We start from the raw sequence: 18,217 nt of genomic DNA, 5'->3' as shown, positions 1-18,217 counted from the left end.
CCACGCTAGTTTGTATTTATGAGACCTTTAAACGGTTTTTTCCTGGGTTAATAATTTAACATCTTAACCTGAGTTGTTCTGAAAGCAGACACAAGAATTATCTCGTTAAGAAACAAAATCAGTTTAATAATATATATATATGTTTACAGTGACCGGTTTCATTGTACAGTACATTCAGGAAGTCATCGGAGGCGTGACAAAAGCGTGACATCTGATTGGTGGACTCCAAAGAAAAACGGGAAAGGTTATTCGAGGTCAGAGAGGTTGATGCTGATTGGATGAATGGAGGGGAGGGGTGCAGGTCTTATGCCAAAATTAACTTTAGCTGTTGTATCCCAGCTTGATTTTATTAAATTAAAACAGCCCTTTATTTATATCCATTTATTGTCTTAGTAATGTTACCAGCACACTTGAATGTAATCTGAAACCTGCGTAAATCAGCTGTTCCCCTGCTGTGGAGACCAGGACAGACATCAGGATGGGACCTGACTCTTGAAGCCATAGTTGAGTTCAGCTCCCCCGCTGAACAGCAGGTCTATCCCTGTGCAGAAAGTAGCATCAGCAGCAAGAAACAAGGCAGCCAGTCCACACTCAGTCTCTGTCCCCATACGACCCAGAAGCTGCGGGAGAAAAAAACAGGGGTCTAATTCATGTTCAGCTTCCAAGAGAGCATATATGTGGTTGCACCCTATAACTTCCTGTGGTTTATGACATGAGCTCTGTATGAAAGCAGCCTGACTCTTTACTATTTGCCTGGTATGAAAAGTATTTTAAAATTGGTTTGAGGAGTAGAAAAGTTCCTGGAAGTTTTTTTTAATGACATGACTTTAACACAATGACAAGTCAGATGTTCCAGATACTTTTGCTTTCAATCTTAATACTGAAGAGCACGCTGACACTCTTTAGGACAACAGCGACACGTCTCAGTTTGTTGCATCAGCCATTTAGCTTCAAACACCCTTTTCTCACTGGGATGAAAAGAAGGCTGTAATTTGCATAGCAATGAAAAGCAGCCTGCAGCAGAAACCATTTCTGATTGGATCCTGGATTAGGAAAGTTACACTTACAACCCAATAGATGGTCGGCAGAGCATTGCAGCTGGATCATTAGCAAAACAATGTTGTGGAATCTGTTGGCTGATTTACAGCGAAACAGGATCTTAACTGGAGGTTTACTGGAGCTCCTTTAAGCTGCTGCAACTTGTGAGCAGAAACCAAACATCTAAATACCCTTTCTTTATCCGAACACCTCATAGTTCCACTTTGAAAATGTTCCTCCTCTTTAGCCCTGTTCAGGAACCTTTGATTCCACGGTGAGAACTTGCCTGATGGTTTTCTCCCTCTTTAATGGCAGCTGCAGCATCCGGTGTCTGTGCTGCTAAGTCTTCCCACAGAGGTGTCAGCACGTTACCAGGAGAGAGGCTGCAACACATGAATTTAAAGAGAAGAGCAGAGTCTTACACCAGAAAAGGACACATGCATTGTTGCAGAGACTCTAATATGTTTCAGTGGATCTCCTGGTTTATACAATCCTGCTGTCAGACACTTATGCCAATAATGAAAATCTTTATAATCAAACATGCCAAAAATATGTTGAGTTAAACCTGTCGATGCAAAGATGATTTTTGTTTTACTTTTTTTTATAAAAAAAAAGGGGGGGGGGGGCTATCAGGGCTACTGTAGGTGTTGTATTTAATATTCTTTAATATTATTAAATCCTAAATATGGGGGAAAAATGTTCAGAAAATTACAGTGGTACATTTACACAGATATGTAGAAGTGGGAGATGAGGTTAATCTAACCTTACAAATTTAAGTGATTTTGTTCTTAATACCCACAAAACACAATTTTCTTTTGTCTCTGAATATCACACCTTAAAATCAGCATAACATCACTTATAAAATCTTTAAGATTAAACATAAAATCACATAAAATATATTTACAACTATTGTCATGTGCCATTTTTTGATATTAACAAGTAGATTAACTTCAGTACTTTACCTTAGTACAATTTAAGGTACTTCCCTTGAATGTTTGCATATAAAGCGATATACTCCACATCAAAGGGAAATATTCTGCATTTAACTTCAATACATTCATCGGATTAAAATAGTAGCTTTTCGCATTAAGGTTTTTCATTAGAATACCATGATTATAAAATACGACATACTGTTAAAGATGAAACCAATTTCCAACCTTCAAAGATTCTTTCCCTGACTCTAACTTCTCAGATTATCCAACAGGATAAGATAATACTTTATCAGGGGAAATTCGGGGATATAATATATTACAATATTTAACAAGGAAATATTTCTACAAAACAAATATGAGGATCATTGATCTCGCACAACCCCTCAGCTATGTCCTATGACACCGAGGTTTGGAACCACTGGACTGAATGATATACACATATTTAACACTAGATCCACATGGAGCAGCAAGAACAGTGAAATGCTGCTGTAACATTGATGCATCCATATTAATTATCGTATAATGTCGGGTGATAACAAATTATTAATTTAATACTTGAAAGTTTATTTAATATTAAGTATAAGTAAGTCATATTTATCTCTAATACTTTGCTTGTACACAAGCAGGGTTTTATTGGATGACTTTAACCTGTAATACAGTTTGTTTTTTTTACATTGTTGTGCTGGTTGAGCTGATTAAAAAATGACTAAATGGATTAATAACAGTTACACCACGTACCGCTCTTTTACAGATAGATCTACACTGGAAAATCTGTTGTGTCAGGTAATAGAAAATCAAATCGCTCAATTATTAAGACTGCATCTTTAAATATACAAGAAGTGAAGGTGAAACCAGTCATAGAAAAGAAGCAGGAGAAACCAGCCAGAACACACAAACCAGTTTGCCTCACCAGTTGACTCTCACATTGAAGCGACTTTCATCCACGGCCATCGCCTTTGTCATGGAAATGATCGCCCCCTTGTGGAGAAAAGAACACATTACAGCTCTTTCCTCATCTGAGATGTTGGGGATAGTGACAGAGAACGTGGACACTTGTTGCCTCACCTTGGTGGCGACGTACGGTGCGGCGTCTTTCTGACCGATCGATCCCACCAGACTGGAGACGTTGATGATGTTTCCCTGACGCTGCCGCAGGTACGGCAACGCATACTGAAGGGAGAGTGAGACCTCACTTCAGAGATCTTTTATACACTCACGGGCCACTTCATTAGGCTATTAGCATTATGTTCAGGGTTATTTTTAGCATTATCAGAGTGCTATTAAATTAACTACATGTTATTGTTGAGGTTGTAGTTTGCAGTGGCCTCGACTTTCAAAGGACAAATTAAATCTTACAAATTTTGATACTTCTTCCCCCGATATCGAACACATGAATTGTCTGAATCTGAATTCATAAACTCTCAAAAATATCTTGATAACATTTTATGCCAAGTTTTTGAAATTGGAATTTGAAAGCCAGAAATTCAAGTCAGTCATTCAGTTTTTTCAAAATAAAATACATTAATGAACTATAAGCACTATAAACATCCAGTAGCTATTTTAAATAAAGTTTTACACACAGGTTGTAAACATTACTTTAGAAGCCAGGAAGTAGCTGACGAGGTTCAGATTGAGCAGGTCCCTGAACTCCTCAGCACTGGTGACATCAGTAGATTTATGAGGAGGGTCTGAAGAGGGAGAGAAAAGAAAAAACATATTTTATTAATGTACCACCAGAAGCCTCCTAACACCTCTACGTCATCATCATATCTTCTCTGGGACTCACGCCACCCTGCGTTGTTCACCAGGCAGTCGATGTGTCCGTAGAGCTCCGCTGTGAAGGCCACCAATCTCTATGGATAGAAAAAACAGGCCGGAGAAACCAGTTTAGCTGCTGAAACATAAACAACTTCACCCAGAAGAGCAAACGGCAAAAGCAAATACACGGGGCTGGTTTAAGTCGAGAGCTTAGATTTAGGTTTGTGATTTAGCTGCAATGGGATCAATGGGATCTTTGGAAACTTACTCAGGTGATCAACAGGACACAATATGAGCCACAGCATGTCTTGTGATCATGACTTTTATAAGCAAATCTGCACTAAAACAAGACCAATAACACTAAAGTTGCACTTGTACCTTGATGTCCTCCTCTTTGGAGATGTCACATGTGACAAATTTGCATGAGCCTGGCCCCGCTTTGTTTAGCTCAGCTTCTACAGCTTCACCTGCTTCAACTGCAAAACATGAAAGAATACAGTGAGTGGCACATTTATTCATATTATTTAGTTATAACAAGTGCAAATGGTGCATAAATCAATTTAAAGTCATATGAATAAAATACACCTTTTCAAATACATAAAGTAATTTAATGACAAATATGAGAATAAAAACAATGCACTCACTTCCTCTTGCACAAAACACCACTTTGGCTCCATTCTCCACTATAAAAACACATGAAAAACGTGCGTCATTCACAAACTTACCAAAATAAAATACATCTTAAATAACGACCATACCGAACACTCTCACTATCCCTCTGCCAATCCCTTTGGACCCTCCAGTGACGATCACAACTTTGTCCTGGTATCGGAGAGACATTTTTAGCGAAGATGGTGATGATAAAAAGTGCTCGTAAAACGACGCAGAGCAGGGCCGCTGTCAAACAGCGCTACCTGTTGCAATGCTAAAGACGAGGAATGATTATTTTTCTACTTTCTTTGCTCTAATGTTTTACAGCACGTCTGTATCTCTTCCAGTTCCTCCACATTCTCAAATCATTTCCGTTTATAACTGTGAGTTCGGTTCAAAGTGTCGCAAAATCATGGGGTTTGTTCTGCTGCCTTCAGGTGCACATCGAAGTGCTGGAAAACACAAAGCTCACACTAAAACAATAAAGTGTCCCTATAAAATTTACTGGTCGGGAAACAATGTCATCAAACTGTCATTTTTAATTTACTAAACAGTTATATTTATAATTCTAAAAGGTGAAAAATGGCATTAACTCTGAGTTTTTGAAGGCAACATTTGCAAAGTGCTTCTGCAATGAAATCCAGTTATGGGAATTGTAGTTTTATTGCACGCAGACGCGATGCCATCCAAACATGCCTGAGTGAAGACTTCATGATGTGTCTACACTTAAAATAACCACAGACATTTAATAGATTTATATTTAATTTAAAATGAGGTCAGGCTTCATCTTCCATATTGTATTTCCTGTTTTACATTTTTGGAAAGTTCAGCACAAAACACAGTCATATATTCAAATACGAACTATTGTCTCTCATAGCTTGTACATATTAGTTTAATTTAGTTTATTTTTATTAATTTAGTTTACCCAAATTTTCCCCCGGGGATCAATAAAGTATTATCTTAATATCTAATGTTTATTGTATGCTTGTAGTTTTTAGTTTCATATTTAATGTCTAATGCTTGTACATATAAAGCGAACTTAAACCGGAGTCAGATTCCCTGTATGTGTACATACCTGGCCAATAAAGCTGATTCTGAAATCTAAGATGAAATACATGATGACAGCAAAACTTTAAAAGCAGTTAGAGGCTACATGGAGACAAAAACACTCTGGGATTGTGGTCTAATAGTGTTAATCCTATTCACCACTACCAGAACTACAACAAAAAATTCTTTGAACCTCTGCTATGTGAGTGTGCAAGTTCATGTGCACGTATGCGTGCAAACATTTACAGTATGTTTAAGAGAGAGTGAGGGGTTAAGGGGTTGGGGCAGGGGAGGACTGTCAGGGGCAGAAAAAAGGGGGTACAAGTGGCAGCGGCGCTCTTGCAGGGGGAGAGGGTCAAAGATTAAATTTCAGCCCGACAGCATTCCCCGAGGGCTTACTGAGCGTGAGAGAGCGCACAGGGGAGCAAGTGAAGACAGTGAGTGACCTACAAACAAGCTTAACTATCTTAACTTCACCCACGCTGCAGATTAACACTGAAGCGGACCCTGAAGGAGCCACGCTGCTCCCTTCACCGCCTCCCCTCGCCTCCCAGACCTTAAAAGTGGGAAGACATGGAGTAAGAGGAGGAGGGGTTGTTGGGACATCATGATGAGGGAATTGATACACAAACTGTCTCAGGCTGAGGGAAGGGTCACACCAAAAGGCTCCCTGAGGTGGAGGTACAGTAGGACAGTCATGGTCCCTCTGTGGAGGCGCAATTAGTTTGAATCAGCGGCTCTGGCAGGAAGACGGCGGACACGAGGAGACCAGTCTGAGTTCGGCTTAAACTGGGTGCCCTGGACATGGTGATAAACTGGTGATGAGCATGAAGCTGAATGCATGTACAGAACCTTTTGCATCATTTTATATACAGTCAAATGGAAGAGTCCAAATTCTGATAGAGATTCTGCTTTGTATTAATGGTATGGTGAGCCTTTTTATAATGTTCAATGTAGCACACTGCTCCTCACCCTCACATCGCACAATTAATTCTTAAGTCTATATTGTAAAATTATTATAATGTAATCCAAATAACCAAAAAAATCTAGAAAAAATTGCTGCACAAAATGTCCGTAAGAGAATGAGGTACGATTTTGAAATAATATTTTAATTATCCATTCAATAATTTTCTGGGAAAATTATGATGTATGATTGATGTTGCCGTGCTACTGGTTGGTATCTTTGATACATAGATATTGGATGTATATCAGGACATAACCACGTGACATCACCCATTGGTTTGTGGACTACTATTTTGAAGCCTTGACTTTTTTGGCATTTTTGCCCTCGCCATGTTGTTTTTCTTGGAGCCCAAAAAAAGTACTGACTGTAAAAAATTACCGGCAAGTTCTAGGAGTCTCTTTAAGTACAAAGAAAAATTATCTTCAGGGGCCGACGTGGAAGCGACTTGTCAATCATAAGGTTGCAACGCCCTTAAGCCATTTTTACTCTAAATAGGGCCATCATTAACCAAATGACTATCAAGTGAGACCATAAACTAATTCAGAAAATGTTTACCAAGGCAATAAATCCACTGAGAAGTAGGGGAATTTTCTCATAGACTACTTTTGCAACCAGTAGATGGCCGATGGAAAACATGTCACTAACTGTGAGCCAATTCCCAAGAGTGTTGCAACCAACACCCGGGTCGTAATACTTTAAGAGACTGCGGGCCATAGGTTCTATCACCATTGTGTTAACTCCGTGAGTGATAGATACTTACAAGACAAATATTTACTTGAATGGAAGTCTTCGATATCATAACATTAAACAACTAAGAGACAATAATAACATTTTACCAAAACAGGTTTCATGCACAAATGTTATAGTAAATGTTACCCAATGCTTTGGTTACTATCAGGTTCCCTGCACTGTTGTTGTGGTTGCCAAGCTAACCTTGATTTGTTTTCTCCAGAACGAAGAGACACAAAGAGATCAAGTAATACAACAAAAACTAAAAAGACAAGATTGAGCGAGATGGATAATCAAGACAAGGGAGGAGGTACAGGAGGAGAAGGAGGTGGAGGGCAGACAAAAGACAAACAGAAAGCTGAGGAGGTTGGTGATGAAGACAAGTGGACCAAAGACAAAAACAACAAGCTGGAGAAGGAGAGCAGTGAGAAGGAGCCGAACAAGGAGGCCAGGAAGGACAACCGTCGCTGTAAGTTGAGGAGCGGCTGGGCTGTGACTGAACGCCTGGCCATCAACGTGTCAGGGATGCGCTATGAGACACAGCTCCGCACCCTCGCCCAGTTCCCCGACTCCCTGCTGGGCGATCCCAAGCGTCGCCTTCGCTACTTCGACCCCTTGCGGAACGAACTCTTCCTGGACAGGAGCCGAGTCTGCTTCGATGCCATCCTGTACTTCTACCAGTCAGGCGGGAGGCTGAGGAGGCCTGCCAACGTCCCTCTGGACATGTTCCTGGAGGAGCTGCGCTTCTACGAGCTCGGAGAGGAGGTCATCGATCGCTATAAAGAGGATGAAGGCTTCGCCAAGGAGGAGGAGAGGCCCTTACCCACTAATGACTTGCAGCGTCGCCTCTGGATGTTGTTTGAATATCCGGAGTCCTCAGGAGGAGCTCGAATCATCGCCATCATCAGCGTCATGGTCATTGTGATCTCAATTCTCATCTTCTGCTTGGAGACTCTGCCTGAATTCAGGAATGAGAAGGAACTGAGAGAGGTGAGGATCGGTTGCATGGTACTGAGACATAAGAGCCACTTAAAGGGTGATAGGGAGACACATGGATGTTATGTGATGTTATAAAAGAGGGAGACACTCAGGTAAACGACAGACAGGCAGGCACTTGACGGGGCGCAAAGAGAACAGGGGTGAAAACTTCAGGGAGGTGATGAGGTGAACATAGAAGGACAACAGGTGTTGACAGGTGTCAGCTTGTCAAACATAAACCAGCTCTTTCAGCACAGGGCGAAGACATCATTATCTCCTCTCAACACTGACGAGGCAAAAAGAAAGGCAAAACTGAAGATCGAGGTTCTGGCAAGCTAAGGATAGATTGGAGAAGGCGAGATTCCAGAGATTATTTTGGACTTGTCGTTAAATCTGATCCACACAGATAGAGGGGAAGGAATGACAGAGAAGAGAGCAGTTACAAAGCAAGAGTAAGGAAAACACACAGCAGGTTAGATCGTGGTTTACTACTGAGGAAGGTTCCGTTGTGGAGATGATATACCGTGTCGGCCACTCAGGGACAACTGCAAGAGCCAGAGCCAACAAGTTCATTCAGGTGGAGTTGATATTTCAAAAGTACCAAGAAGAAATCGAGAGAGCGGAACGAGTTACAGGCAAAGAAGCAAGTGTGAAGGAAAGGAAAGGAGAAGAGCTTGTCTCACGTTACCCCTTGGAGATCTAAAGGGCTATATATAGAGGAAGAACAACCCTAAGAGCACATCAACACATAAATGAATGTCTATATTAATAAATGGTGTGACTCATAGGCCAAACACTGAAAACAGCAATGAAAAAGAGGCTTGGAGATCAACTTTTCTGATGACCGCCGCAAAATGAAATTAGCTCCCGCGCACGCTCCGGTAGCCTGGAGACGAGGAAGAATCTGCAGAAGTGACATGCAGCAGCGCTGGCTGGATTCATGTTCCCCATCACCACCAGCACTGCTCTGTTACTACCAAACATAGATAGATAGGTTCATGTGAGTATTTGACACTTTTGGACGATACACAAAAAAAACCTACAAGCAAACCATCCCCATGCAATCACTCATTCCCCAGATGATGATGTAAGTTATTTTTTAGATTCTGATGCATTTATGTTCGTTCGTTTGAATGCTGCAATGGTAGCATCTCTGCAAGGTTGTTAAAAAACATCCAATAGTTGAGATATTTCAGTCTGGACTTCAGTGGTGGACCAACCAAGGAAGCCTAAGTACTGTAAGCCGGCTAGTGGGTTGATTAGCAACACCAGACACCAAAGCAACAAAAAGATGGAGGATGCTGTCGCTGGAACTGAGAGTTTATTGTGTGTCATGTGTAACCTGGTAATTTGGGAGTTGGTAAGCAGTAGGTCAATTTAGACCATTGGTCCATCCGTCTCTGTTTTTGTCCATATTTAAGGATACTGTTACAAGCTGTTTGCTGGTGATACATTGGCTCATGTGACCCTGCTCACTTATCACATTAAGTCACTCAAGGTCCCTTTTGTGCTCGCAGATATACCAACGCTGACGTAGGTGCCAAAAGGTCCTTCTAAATGGCATTCTAAAAACTACCAACCCTTACAGTTCTTGAAGGGCAAACACAAGAGAATGGTTCTAAGAGCTGGAAAAAAGTTTACCTAGTCTGTAAACGCCTATTGAATTCTCAAGCTGTATCGCAAACATGGCTTGTTAATAAAACAAAGAACTCACCATGGATCCTAAACTGCACTTGCATGATTCAAACGACGACTTGTATGACAAACTATTCTGAACTGGTTATCCTCCTGCCACGGAGCAGCAGTCAGACAACAGCCAAGCGTCCCAGGGGAGGCACTTGCACACAGTGTTTAACATACCGCTGCCCCTCTGGCATCTCCATTCAAGCTCCCTGAACTCAGGCCCCATTTCCTCCATCAGCAAGAGCCTCAGACTGCGGAAGCCACAGGCATAGCAGCAGCAACTGGCAATTCTCTTGTCCCCCGCCACCACATCATACAGTCAACAGCCCAATGACCCTATCCTCTTCGTTTTCAGCGATCTCCACGTCCACAAATCAAGTCTGACCAAGACTGAGCCATTGCTCCTCTCTAACAAAGCTAAAGAGTTCCCTGCCTCAGTATTGTCAATTAAATACAAGTAACAATAGCCACAGAGCATCCAGCGGTTCTGGCTTCCTCGCCTGGGCCAACCATTGCCAGGGATTTCACACGTGACATCACAGGACCTCTGCAGCTCCACAGCCCTGTCTTTTCTCAAGAAACCTTAGTGTTCTGTACATCCCTGTGTTTGCAGGCATCACCAAATTCCTGTGCACATGCATTTTTTTTTATCATCCCCATCTCTGTAAAAGAAAAACTAATTATCTTTATGGCTCAGTCGCAGTCATCATAAGATGGCCGTGGGTGATTTGGGTAAACCAATCCTTTCAAATGCAAAAGCTTGATGGGACATGAGGACATGCGGCTGATGGACAGAAAGAATCATAAAAACTTAAAATAAATTATGTTGGGGACCGCAAAGGTACTAGAGGCTTAGAGTAACTCTATCTAACTTGTGAGAATACACTAATGCCTAGTCATTTCAAACCTGCTCCTCCTTCCTGGAGAAAAACAAGTGGCTGGGTTAAATTAAGTGTCAGATGCCTTGGCCGTGCTGGTGTCTGGGGTGTAACACAACCCACAGTCACATGAACTTAATGTTTTTTTGTCTGCGTTTAAATATAGAGAACTGATTTACATAAAAGTCAGCAAGGAAAAATAAAGCCGGCAGAGTGAAAATGGAGAGGAGAGAAAAGTTAGCACAGTATCAGTGATCTCACAGATCCTGATGACAGATGTCATTCTCCAAATGTGCAGAGGACAAACTCTCGTAATAATCGCTTCTTCTCACTTATCCTCTTTCCTTCTCCTGTTTACTGACTCCTGGTTTTATGTCCGCTTACTCTCTTGTAAACATAGTCTCCATGGAGATGTTTATTATAGTCTTACCTTTCCCCTTTAGTCTTATATTCCTTTCCAGCTCATGTTTGATGACCGACAGATGATAGAAAATAAATGGTATCTTTTCAGAAGTATCTCATATCCTTTGATTCTTTTAAATTTTCGCATCCAACTGTAAACACTTTTCTCTGTTTCCTTTTCTTTCCAGCAATTCACCACCGTACCTCACCCCACCATACCCAATGAAACAATCTTGATCCCACCTGGCTTTACCCCTTTTCAGGACCCCTTCTTTATTGTTGAGACAATCTGCATCTTCTGGTTCTCCTTTGAACTTGTGGTGCGCTTAGCTTGCGCTCCAAGCAAGGTGCACTTCTTCAAAGATGTCATGAACACCATCGACTTCTTCGCCATCATTCCCTACTTTGTTACACTGGGCACGGAGCTGGCCAAGGACAAAGGCGCGCAACCATCTGTGTCCCTGGCCCTCATCAGGGTGATCAGGCTGGTAAGAGTCTTCAGGATCTTCAAGCTCTCTCGTCACTCTAAGGGCCTCCAGATCCTGGGCCAGACACTGAAAGCCAGCCTCAGAGAACTTGCTCTGCTCATCTTCTTCCTCTTTATCGGAGTTATCCTATTTTCTAGTGCCGCCTATTTTGCTGAGGTGGACAGTCCTGACACGGCATTCACCAGCATCCCTGAGGCGTTCTGGTGGGCTGTGGTATCCATGACGACAGTCGGCTACGGGGACATGTATCCGGAGACAGTTGGGGGAAAGCTGGTGGGCTCCATGTGCGCCATCGCGGGTGTGCTTACAATCTCCTTGCCAGTGCCCGTCATTGTTTCCAATTTCAGCTACTTCTACCACCGAGAGATGGAGTGCGAGGACACAACCCAGTACCAACACGTCTCCACATCGCTGTGGGAGACGGAGGGAGATGACGATGGAGAAGACGATGAGGTAGGAGTGGACGAGGGGCCTGAAGGCATCGGAGACCATGCACCCCTGTACGGGCAAGACAGCAGGGGTATCTGTACTCCGCCCAATGGGACTCTCCTGGCAGGGCTATGTGATGGTCAGGCTGCTGGTGATCAGAGAGGGATAACCTTCTACCTCAAAGAGCCTCTGGTCACTCAGGTGTGAAGGACAGCAGGACGGAGTGTTTCAGATTGTCATTAAAACACTGCCTCACATCAAGAAAAGTTGGAAAGATACTGTTAAAGTCGATTGACAGAAGTGAAAATATATGTATGTCATACGTCGACAAAAACTTGCTCTGACATAACCCTTAGTTTGTACCTTTGATGTGATCATGGTTTTTACTTTTTGCCTGATAATAAATGACTTATTGATATGCAGTTTACAAAATACATCTGTATTTCTCCATAAAAAAAATAAAAGCCACTCTGCAAAACCCTGCAGGTTGTTTCATATATCATATTCCCTGATTAAAGACGTGTCATTCAGCTCATATTCATCCATAGGTGTCAAGTGAACTGAGGTCCCATTTACCTTTGCTGTGCACATGTATAGTAGCCAAATGCACAGCGAGTGCTGCAGGTGTTGATGCCCTATACTTGTCAGAGTTATGGCAGAAATGTGGTGCTGTAGTTTCAAGCTGAAGTCGACAACAAAGAGATGGCTCATCGAGTGACGGTGGTGCGGACAGAGTTCATGTTGTCTGTGCTAAGCCAGTTTGTATGTTACATGGCTACATCATGTCATAGATACAGATACAGCCTGGAAAGATGTATGGAGAAAGATGATCTCACGTCAAAGACGGTAGAGCTCAGGGCCAGCTGGCATTTCTCTCCCAGTGGTGGTGAGGCCAGACTTTAGTGCCTTGTGACTGAAGCTGTAATCTAATGGTCCTTAGCACAATTAGTGGTTCCGTTTACGTGTAAATTACAGGATAAAGCAGAATATGCTTTAGGAAGTGGAGAACTGTGTTTCCAAGTTGCTAACAAGGCGGCCAGAGAAATGCCTTGTTTAGCATCTGGTTTTACTCAAGGACACTCTAAAGATGTAGATATTATTTTATTCTATTATTATTATAATTATTATTACATTCGTTTTGAAGTTTTTATCGCAAGTCAAAATCCCAATGATATCACAGTTCCTGTGAATTAGAGATACCTTGCTTACCAAGCTAATGTTAGCATAAGCTAACGATTTAACACTTTCTCATCCAATATTATCACGTCTTATCCAGGATAACAAATGGCGATGATGTAAAATGGTGATCCACAAGTGGGCGACGACACGATGGCTACGTACACTTCTTATAAACAGTCTGTGGTTACTTACGATAAATTCTGGTTGCTGTCCATCTGTGTGCACATAACGTCCCCTAACAAAGGAGGGGGAATATGGTATGAATAACAGTAGTCAGAGGTAGCCAGTTACGATTTAGTGAGCTGGACTGCTTTATTATTTTTAACATGTTTCATACAATGGATAAGTCACGATGAGAAATTCAGTCATCTTTATGGGTAGTGCGGGAAATCATGCTGTATTGTATAGTGGAATTAAATTGTATATATTGTGATGAAATATTTGATCAATCCTGCTAAAAACACAGATTCAAGCTGAACTTTAGACCTTTGAGAAGGTCAGTAGTAACATGATGTGGGAGATGCGCACTCAGCCATATTGTGTCAAAACTATTTGGGTATTTGTTAGATACTGAGAATGTGAATTGGCAGCAGAGGAAACGGTTATTTTGAGTGTTTTTCGACGATGCATTGTAACTACATTAAATCATAGCTAACCACAGCCACTTAGACATATTTGTAATTCTCAAGAATAAAAAACATTTAAGTGTAAAACTGTAGCTGTTTGTAATACTAAGTGGTTTTGACTGTTTGATGTAGTGTTACCTGCATAAACTCTTGGGACAGATGTGGCTGTTGTATGTATATACTGTACACTGTATGTCTTACTGTACTCACTCATGTCGAGGAAATGTAAATACCTTCCAGACGACTTCCTGTGCGGTGACTCCGGAAGAATGTGATGATGCGTCCTCAAATCTAAACAACTTTTTAGGCGCATGATGAGGCAGCAGTCTTATTAGAGAGTGAAACTTAAACTCATTTTATAGCTATGAATTTGAATTAGTGTTTACTCTCTAATTATTACTTTCTTCTTCTTCTGTCTTGGAGAGAAAGCAAGCTCCATATTTCTGCATTCTTTTGTGTGTATATAAATGTACTGTGCTTTTATTGTGAAGCCCCCTTGAGGCTTATTTTGGGCTACACGAATAAATCCTAACATGACCCGACTGGATGCTGAAGTTTCTGTCAGTAGAACAGCAGATACGAGTCGGTAATGATTGTGTGGCTGTTGGTCCATTGCATGTGATGAGTGATCCTGCCTCTAGATGTCAGACTGCGTTTTAAATCTGCACCGCTGACCACACCGTACCAAGACATCTGTCTCACTTCTGCTGCCAGTGGATTCAATTTACAGTAACATGACATAAAAGACTTGAGAGTAACCGAACGCAACATTCTTGCTCTTGAAATGATCATGATCATTTACATGATACAATCCAGATGACTGACGTTATTTTCATTCCAGGTTATTAAAAAGAAAGACTTTAGTTTCTGGGGCAGGAAGGAAAAATTATATAATCTGAGCAAATGGGTTACAGACCACTGAATTAACTGAATTAGTTCAGACTTATTATTTCGAGCTGGTAGCAAATAAAATGTGTAATATGATTAAGATGTGATTTGACATCAGGAAAATGTTACTATATGTGTATAATCCCTGTGTGGATATTCTTTTGCAGTTTTTTTTAAGTTAATATGTTTCAAATCTTCTACTTAATCATTAACCTTGTTTAAAAATTGTAGCAGTTAATGTTTAGCTCAGGCTACAGTCCTCAATGCGGCGGCCCCGGGTTTCAACTCCCACCCTCGGCCCTGTGCTGCGTGTCGTCCCCATCCTCTCTTACCCTGTTTCTGACACAATCCACGGTCCTCTCTGACAATAAAGGTATAAAAGACAAAAAAAAAAAAATGCAGCTCAATGAAGATTTCACGATAATTCTATCCATCCATCCATTATCCATACTGCTTATCCTGTTAAGGGTCGCGGGGGGACCCAGCTGTCATTGTCAATTTCCAGGAGAAATGTCAAATAATCGTTGGTTTCAGTTTCTCAAATCAGATGTTCTTCTGTTCTCTGTTTTGTAACGTGACTGTTGCTGTCGACATTTTTCACTATTTTAGATTTAACTGAGAGGAAATTGCCGGATACATCGACAAAGGAAATCAGCTGCAGGCCTATATCTTTTTTTCCTAACTGGTAAACCAAAGAAGAAAAACTGAACTGATCAATGGAGTAAGTGATAAAACTACTCGCAGGTGGATGTTACAACAGCCAGAGATACTTGTGTAAAAAATGACTCAGGTAAAAGTCGCCAATGTGAAATGTACTCAAAGTAAAAGTTACTTAGTTACTTTCCCACCCGGCTGAGTTTTATAATAAACACATTGTACACATGCATCCTATGAGAATGAATGAAATGACACTTGATCTTCAAACCTGGGAACTATTGGTGCGTTCCATTTGTACTTGGAAGTCGGAATTTCTGAGTTCCCAGTCGGAAATTTCAACTGGAACACCCCCTCATAATCTCCGTGCATCAACAGTTAATGAAAGCTGTAGTACGAACTGTTTGTTATTACTTCTGTCTTATTTGTGTCTCATTAAATCCGCCGTACTCACAGCACTGTCCGACTTCTATCTGTGGACATACATGTTGTTATGGTGTTTGTATGCGCAAGATACCGCATAATGCGTTGTTGTCCACTGGTATTGCTAACAATGGCTAACCTGGCTAGATCTAGAGCTCAACTCGGGTTTGACGTCATTCCCAGTTCTGAAATCCGACTTCCGAGGTAAATGGAACGCACCATGTGTTTACATGTTTTGGTGTCAAAATGAGGAGAGACCTTTTGTCACAGAGTAAGATCATTTGCTTCAGAAACAGCAGTTACAAACCAGACTTCATTGGCAAAAAGTCACATTACCTCTCAGAACACGGGAGCTGCTGATGGTCTACCGCAGCCTCGATTGGTTAGTTAGTCTGTGTAACTGTGTGGTGTTTTAAACAGTTAGTTCACTCCTGAACTAACGTGTGTTAAGTTGTGTAACAAGGCAGCGGTAGACCAGCGAGTTAAAGAAAATGAGCAGCTGCAAGAAAGAGTGACGGGACTGAAGCGACACAAGAAAGCCGGAAACCTGGAGATAATGGTCTGGGAGAAATGTCCAACACATCCGTGACGTTGTTCAGTTCAATCGTTGGAAGCGTTGGTTGATACTGGACTGTAAAGAAGAAAGGATGAACGCCATGTTGGCAGTTTTTTTCATTATCTGTTACTTATCTTAGTTTGAAATCCTGTAAATGCATCCTCGGTGAGTTCAGTTACACTTTAATAAATTAACAGCAAAGTTGCTTCAAACTTTCCTTTTTTGTTCCTGAAAATAACAAAACACTGAAGTACATGTTGGAGAAATGGACCCGTGTTTTTGAGCAGATGATGCACCTCTTAACCCCCGGCAAACACACACACACTAACACACACGCGCGCGCTCTCCATGATGAATGCTGCAGTGATTAAATTCCTGACCCCCCTGTCGCCTCGGATGGTGTGATATCCTCATGTCATGTACTGGAGGCACAGCTCTCTGTCATGCTACAGGACAGATTAGTACTCCGCTGCGCACACATGAAACATTTTCAGACAAACCTCAACACAAAGTCAGAATCACACACTTCCGCTCTGCCTGCTTCACCTTCTCCCTCCACCTATACTCGGATCTCCTCTCTGACGTGCGGAGCGCTAACGTCAGTCCTGCTCGCAATTACCCACGGTGCCCTTATGCTGTCTGGGAAGAATGAAAAGGATTGACGTCTTTCTGGCCATCTGCCGCCCTCCGATTCCTCTCCCATCCCTCACTCGCTCCTGCCTCGCCCATCTCTAACTCTTCTTTGAGCGGATTAAGTGTGTTGGAATCTCTGTGTGTCTTTGTCTCATCAGAGTGTAAGTGTGCGTATCGTGTGCATTTCCTCTGTGTGTCTGTTGCAGCTTTTCCATCCAGTAATATCTTTGTCTGCGTCTTTAGTCACCAAACACTGACGCGTGTCCCCTTTCGACTGCAAATCCCCTCGCAGATTGCACACGTCACTTACCCAGCAGAGAAAACACAAATGGATTGCAGTTATTTTAAATAAATCTCTAAGATTTTATTACATACAATATAGACACGACCTGGACCTGTGGTGCTGAGTCGAGACTTTAGGATGCAGGGAGGCAGTTGATTAAATCATATTCAGAATGAAAGGCAGTCCAGCGGGGAGGAAGAGACCGATGACGTTATTTTACAGTGAATCAAGAAATCAGAATAATACATGAATAAAAGAGAAATAACGAGTAAATTTAAACATACAACAGAATTAAAACAGCATCGTGACTATTGCTCATCATATCAGACTTCAGACCACAACGAGAAAATACAAACCATGAATAATATCAACAATATTAACATCAAGAGAGACCGCAGGGAGGGAGAGATGAGGTGCAAGAAAAGAGAGATCGAAGAAGGTAAGAAGTACGGAAGCCCTTAGCGGACATGCATCCATACAGTTTATTTACTCGTGGAGTTATTTCTGGACTTATTTTTCCCGTTATCTCGGGGTAACACTGGTTTTTCCTTAATAACGGATCTATTTATCTCATTATCTCGAGCTTTTTTGCTCATGATAACGGGATAATTTTCCGGGTGAAAATTAACAGGCTGATATTACAGAGGACATGCCATCACTAATGAGGTAAGTAAAGCCTATGACTGTGTTTGTTTTGTGCTTTTATAACCCGATCATCTGACGTTAAGGTGGTGCAGCGTCGTTATCTCGCGATAATGGGAAAAATAATTCGAGATCGAGAGAAATCGAGAACAACTCAGGAAAACTGAGTGAATAAAATGTGTGGATGCATGTCCGTAAAAAAGTAGCATCTGCTGGTTGTATGTTTTCATTAAAGTAAAGTCAGCAGCTGGTTAGCTTAGCTTAGCTTAAAAACAAACTGATCTTTAAACTGTGGAAGTTTGTGTTGTTGGTGATGTCGAGGATCTGAAGGCTTAGCTTTGCCTAAAGGATAAGCC

General features: G+C 41.6%; 2 protein-coding genes across 3 annotated transcripts; one reads left to right on the top strand and one right to left on the bottom strand.

Moving 5' to 3' along the window:
- Nucleotides 1–111: 111 nt before the first annotated feature.
- Nucleotides 112–4,748, bottom strand: hsd17b14 (hydroxysteroid (17-beta) dehydrogenase 14). Its single transcript, XM_069676143.1, has 9 exons — nucleotides 4,487–4,748; nucleotides 4,373–4,411; nucleotides 4,107–4,204; nucleotides 3,757–3,823; nucleotides 3,567–3,658; nucleotides 3,036–3,140; nucleotides 2,881–2,948; nucleotides 1,325–1,421; nucleotides 112–620 (listed from the first exon to the last, which is right to left on the bottom strand). The coding sequence occupies exons 1-9, from the start codon at nucleotides 4,566–4,568 to the stop codon at nucleotides 474–476; spliced, it is 795 nt and encodes a 264-aa protein (XP_069532244.1). The 5' UTR covers nucleotides 4,569–4,748; the 3' UTR covers nucleotides 112–473.
- Nucleotides 4,749–6,045: 1,297 nt separating this feature from the next.
- LOC138604055 (potassium voltage-gated channel subfamily A member 1-like) lies at nucleotides 6,046–12,591 on the top strand. 2 transcript variants are annotated; one of them, XM_069675886.1, is made up of 3 exons: nucleotides 6,046–6,233; nucleotides 7,343–8,109; nucleotides 11,249–12,591. In XM_069675886.1, exons 2-3 carry the CDS (start codon nucleotides 7,405–7,407, stop codon nucleotides 12,182–12,184), a joined length of 1,641 nt encoding a protein of 546 aa, XP_069531987.1. In that variant the 5' UTR covers nucleotides 6,046–6,233; nucleotides 7,343–7,404; the 3' UTR covers nucleotides 12,185–12,591. The 2 variants fall into 2 exon arrangements, with proteins under 2 accessions (XP_069531987.1, XP_069531985.1); XM_069675884.1 differs by having other exon boundaries at nucleotides 6,046–6,244.
- The last annotated feature ends 5,626 nt before the right edge of the window (nucleotides 12,592–18,217 follow it).

Source organism: Semicossyphus pulcher, unplaced genomic scaffold (assembly GCF_022749685.1).
Source record: "Semicossyphus pulcher isolate SPU_LCO1_2020_fin unplaced genomic scaffold, fSemPul1.0.p SCAF_25, whole genome shotgun sequence".
NCBI classification, from domain to species: domain Eukaryota; kingdom Metazoa; phylum Chordata; class Actinopteri; order Labriformes; family Labridae; genus Semicossyphus; species Semicossyphus pulcher.
Note: the sequence above shows the minus strand (reverse complement) of the source record. Positions and strands in the feature narration are given on the sequence as shown.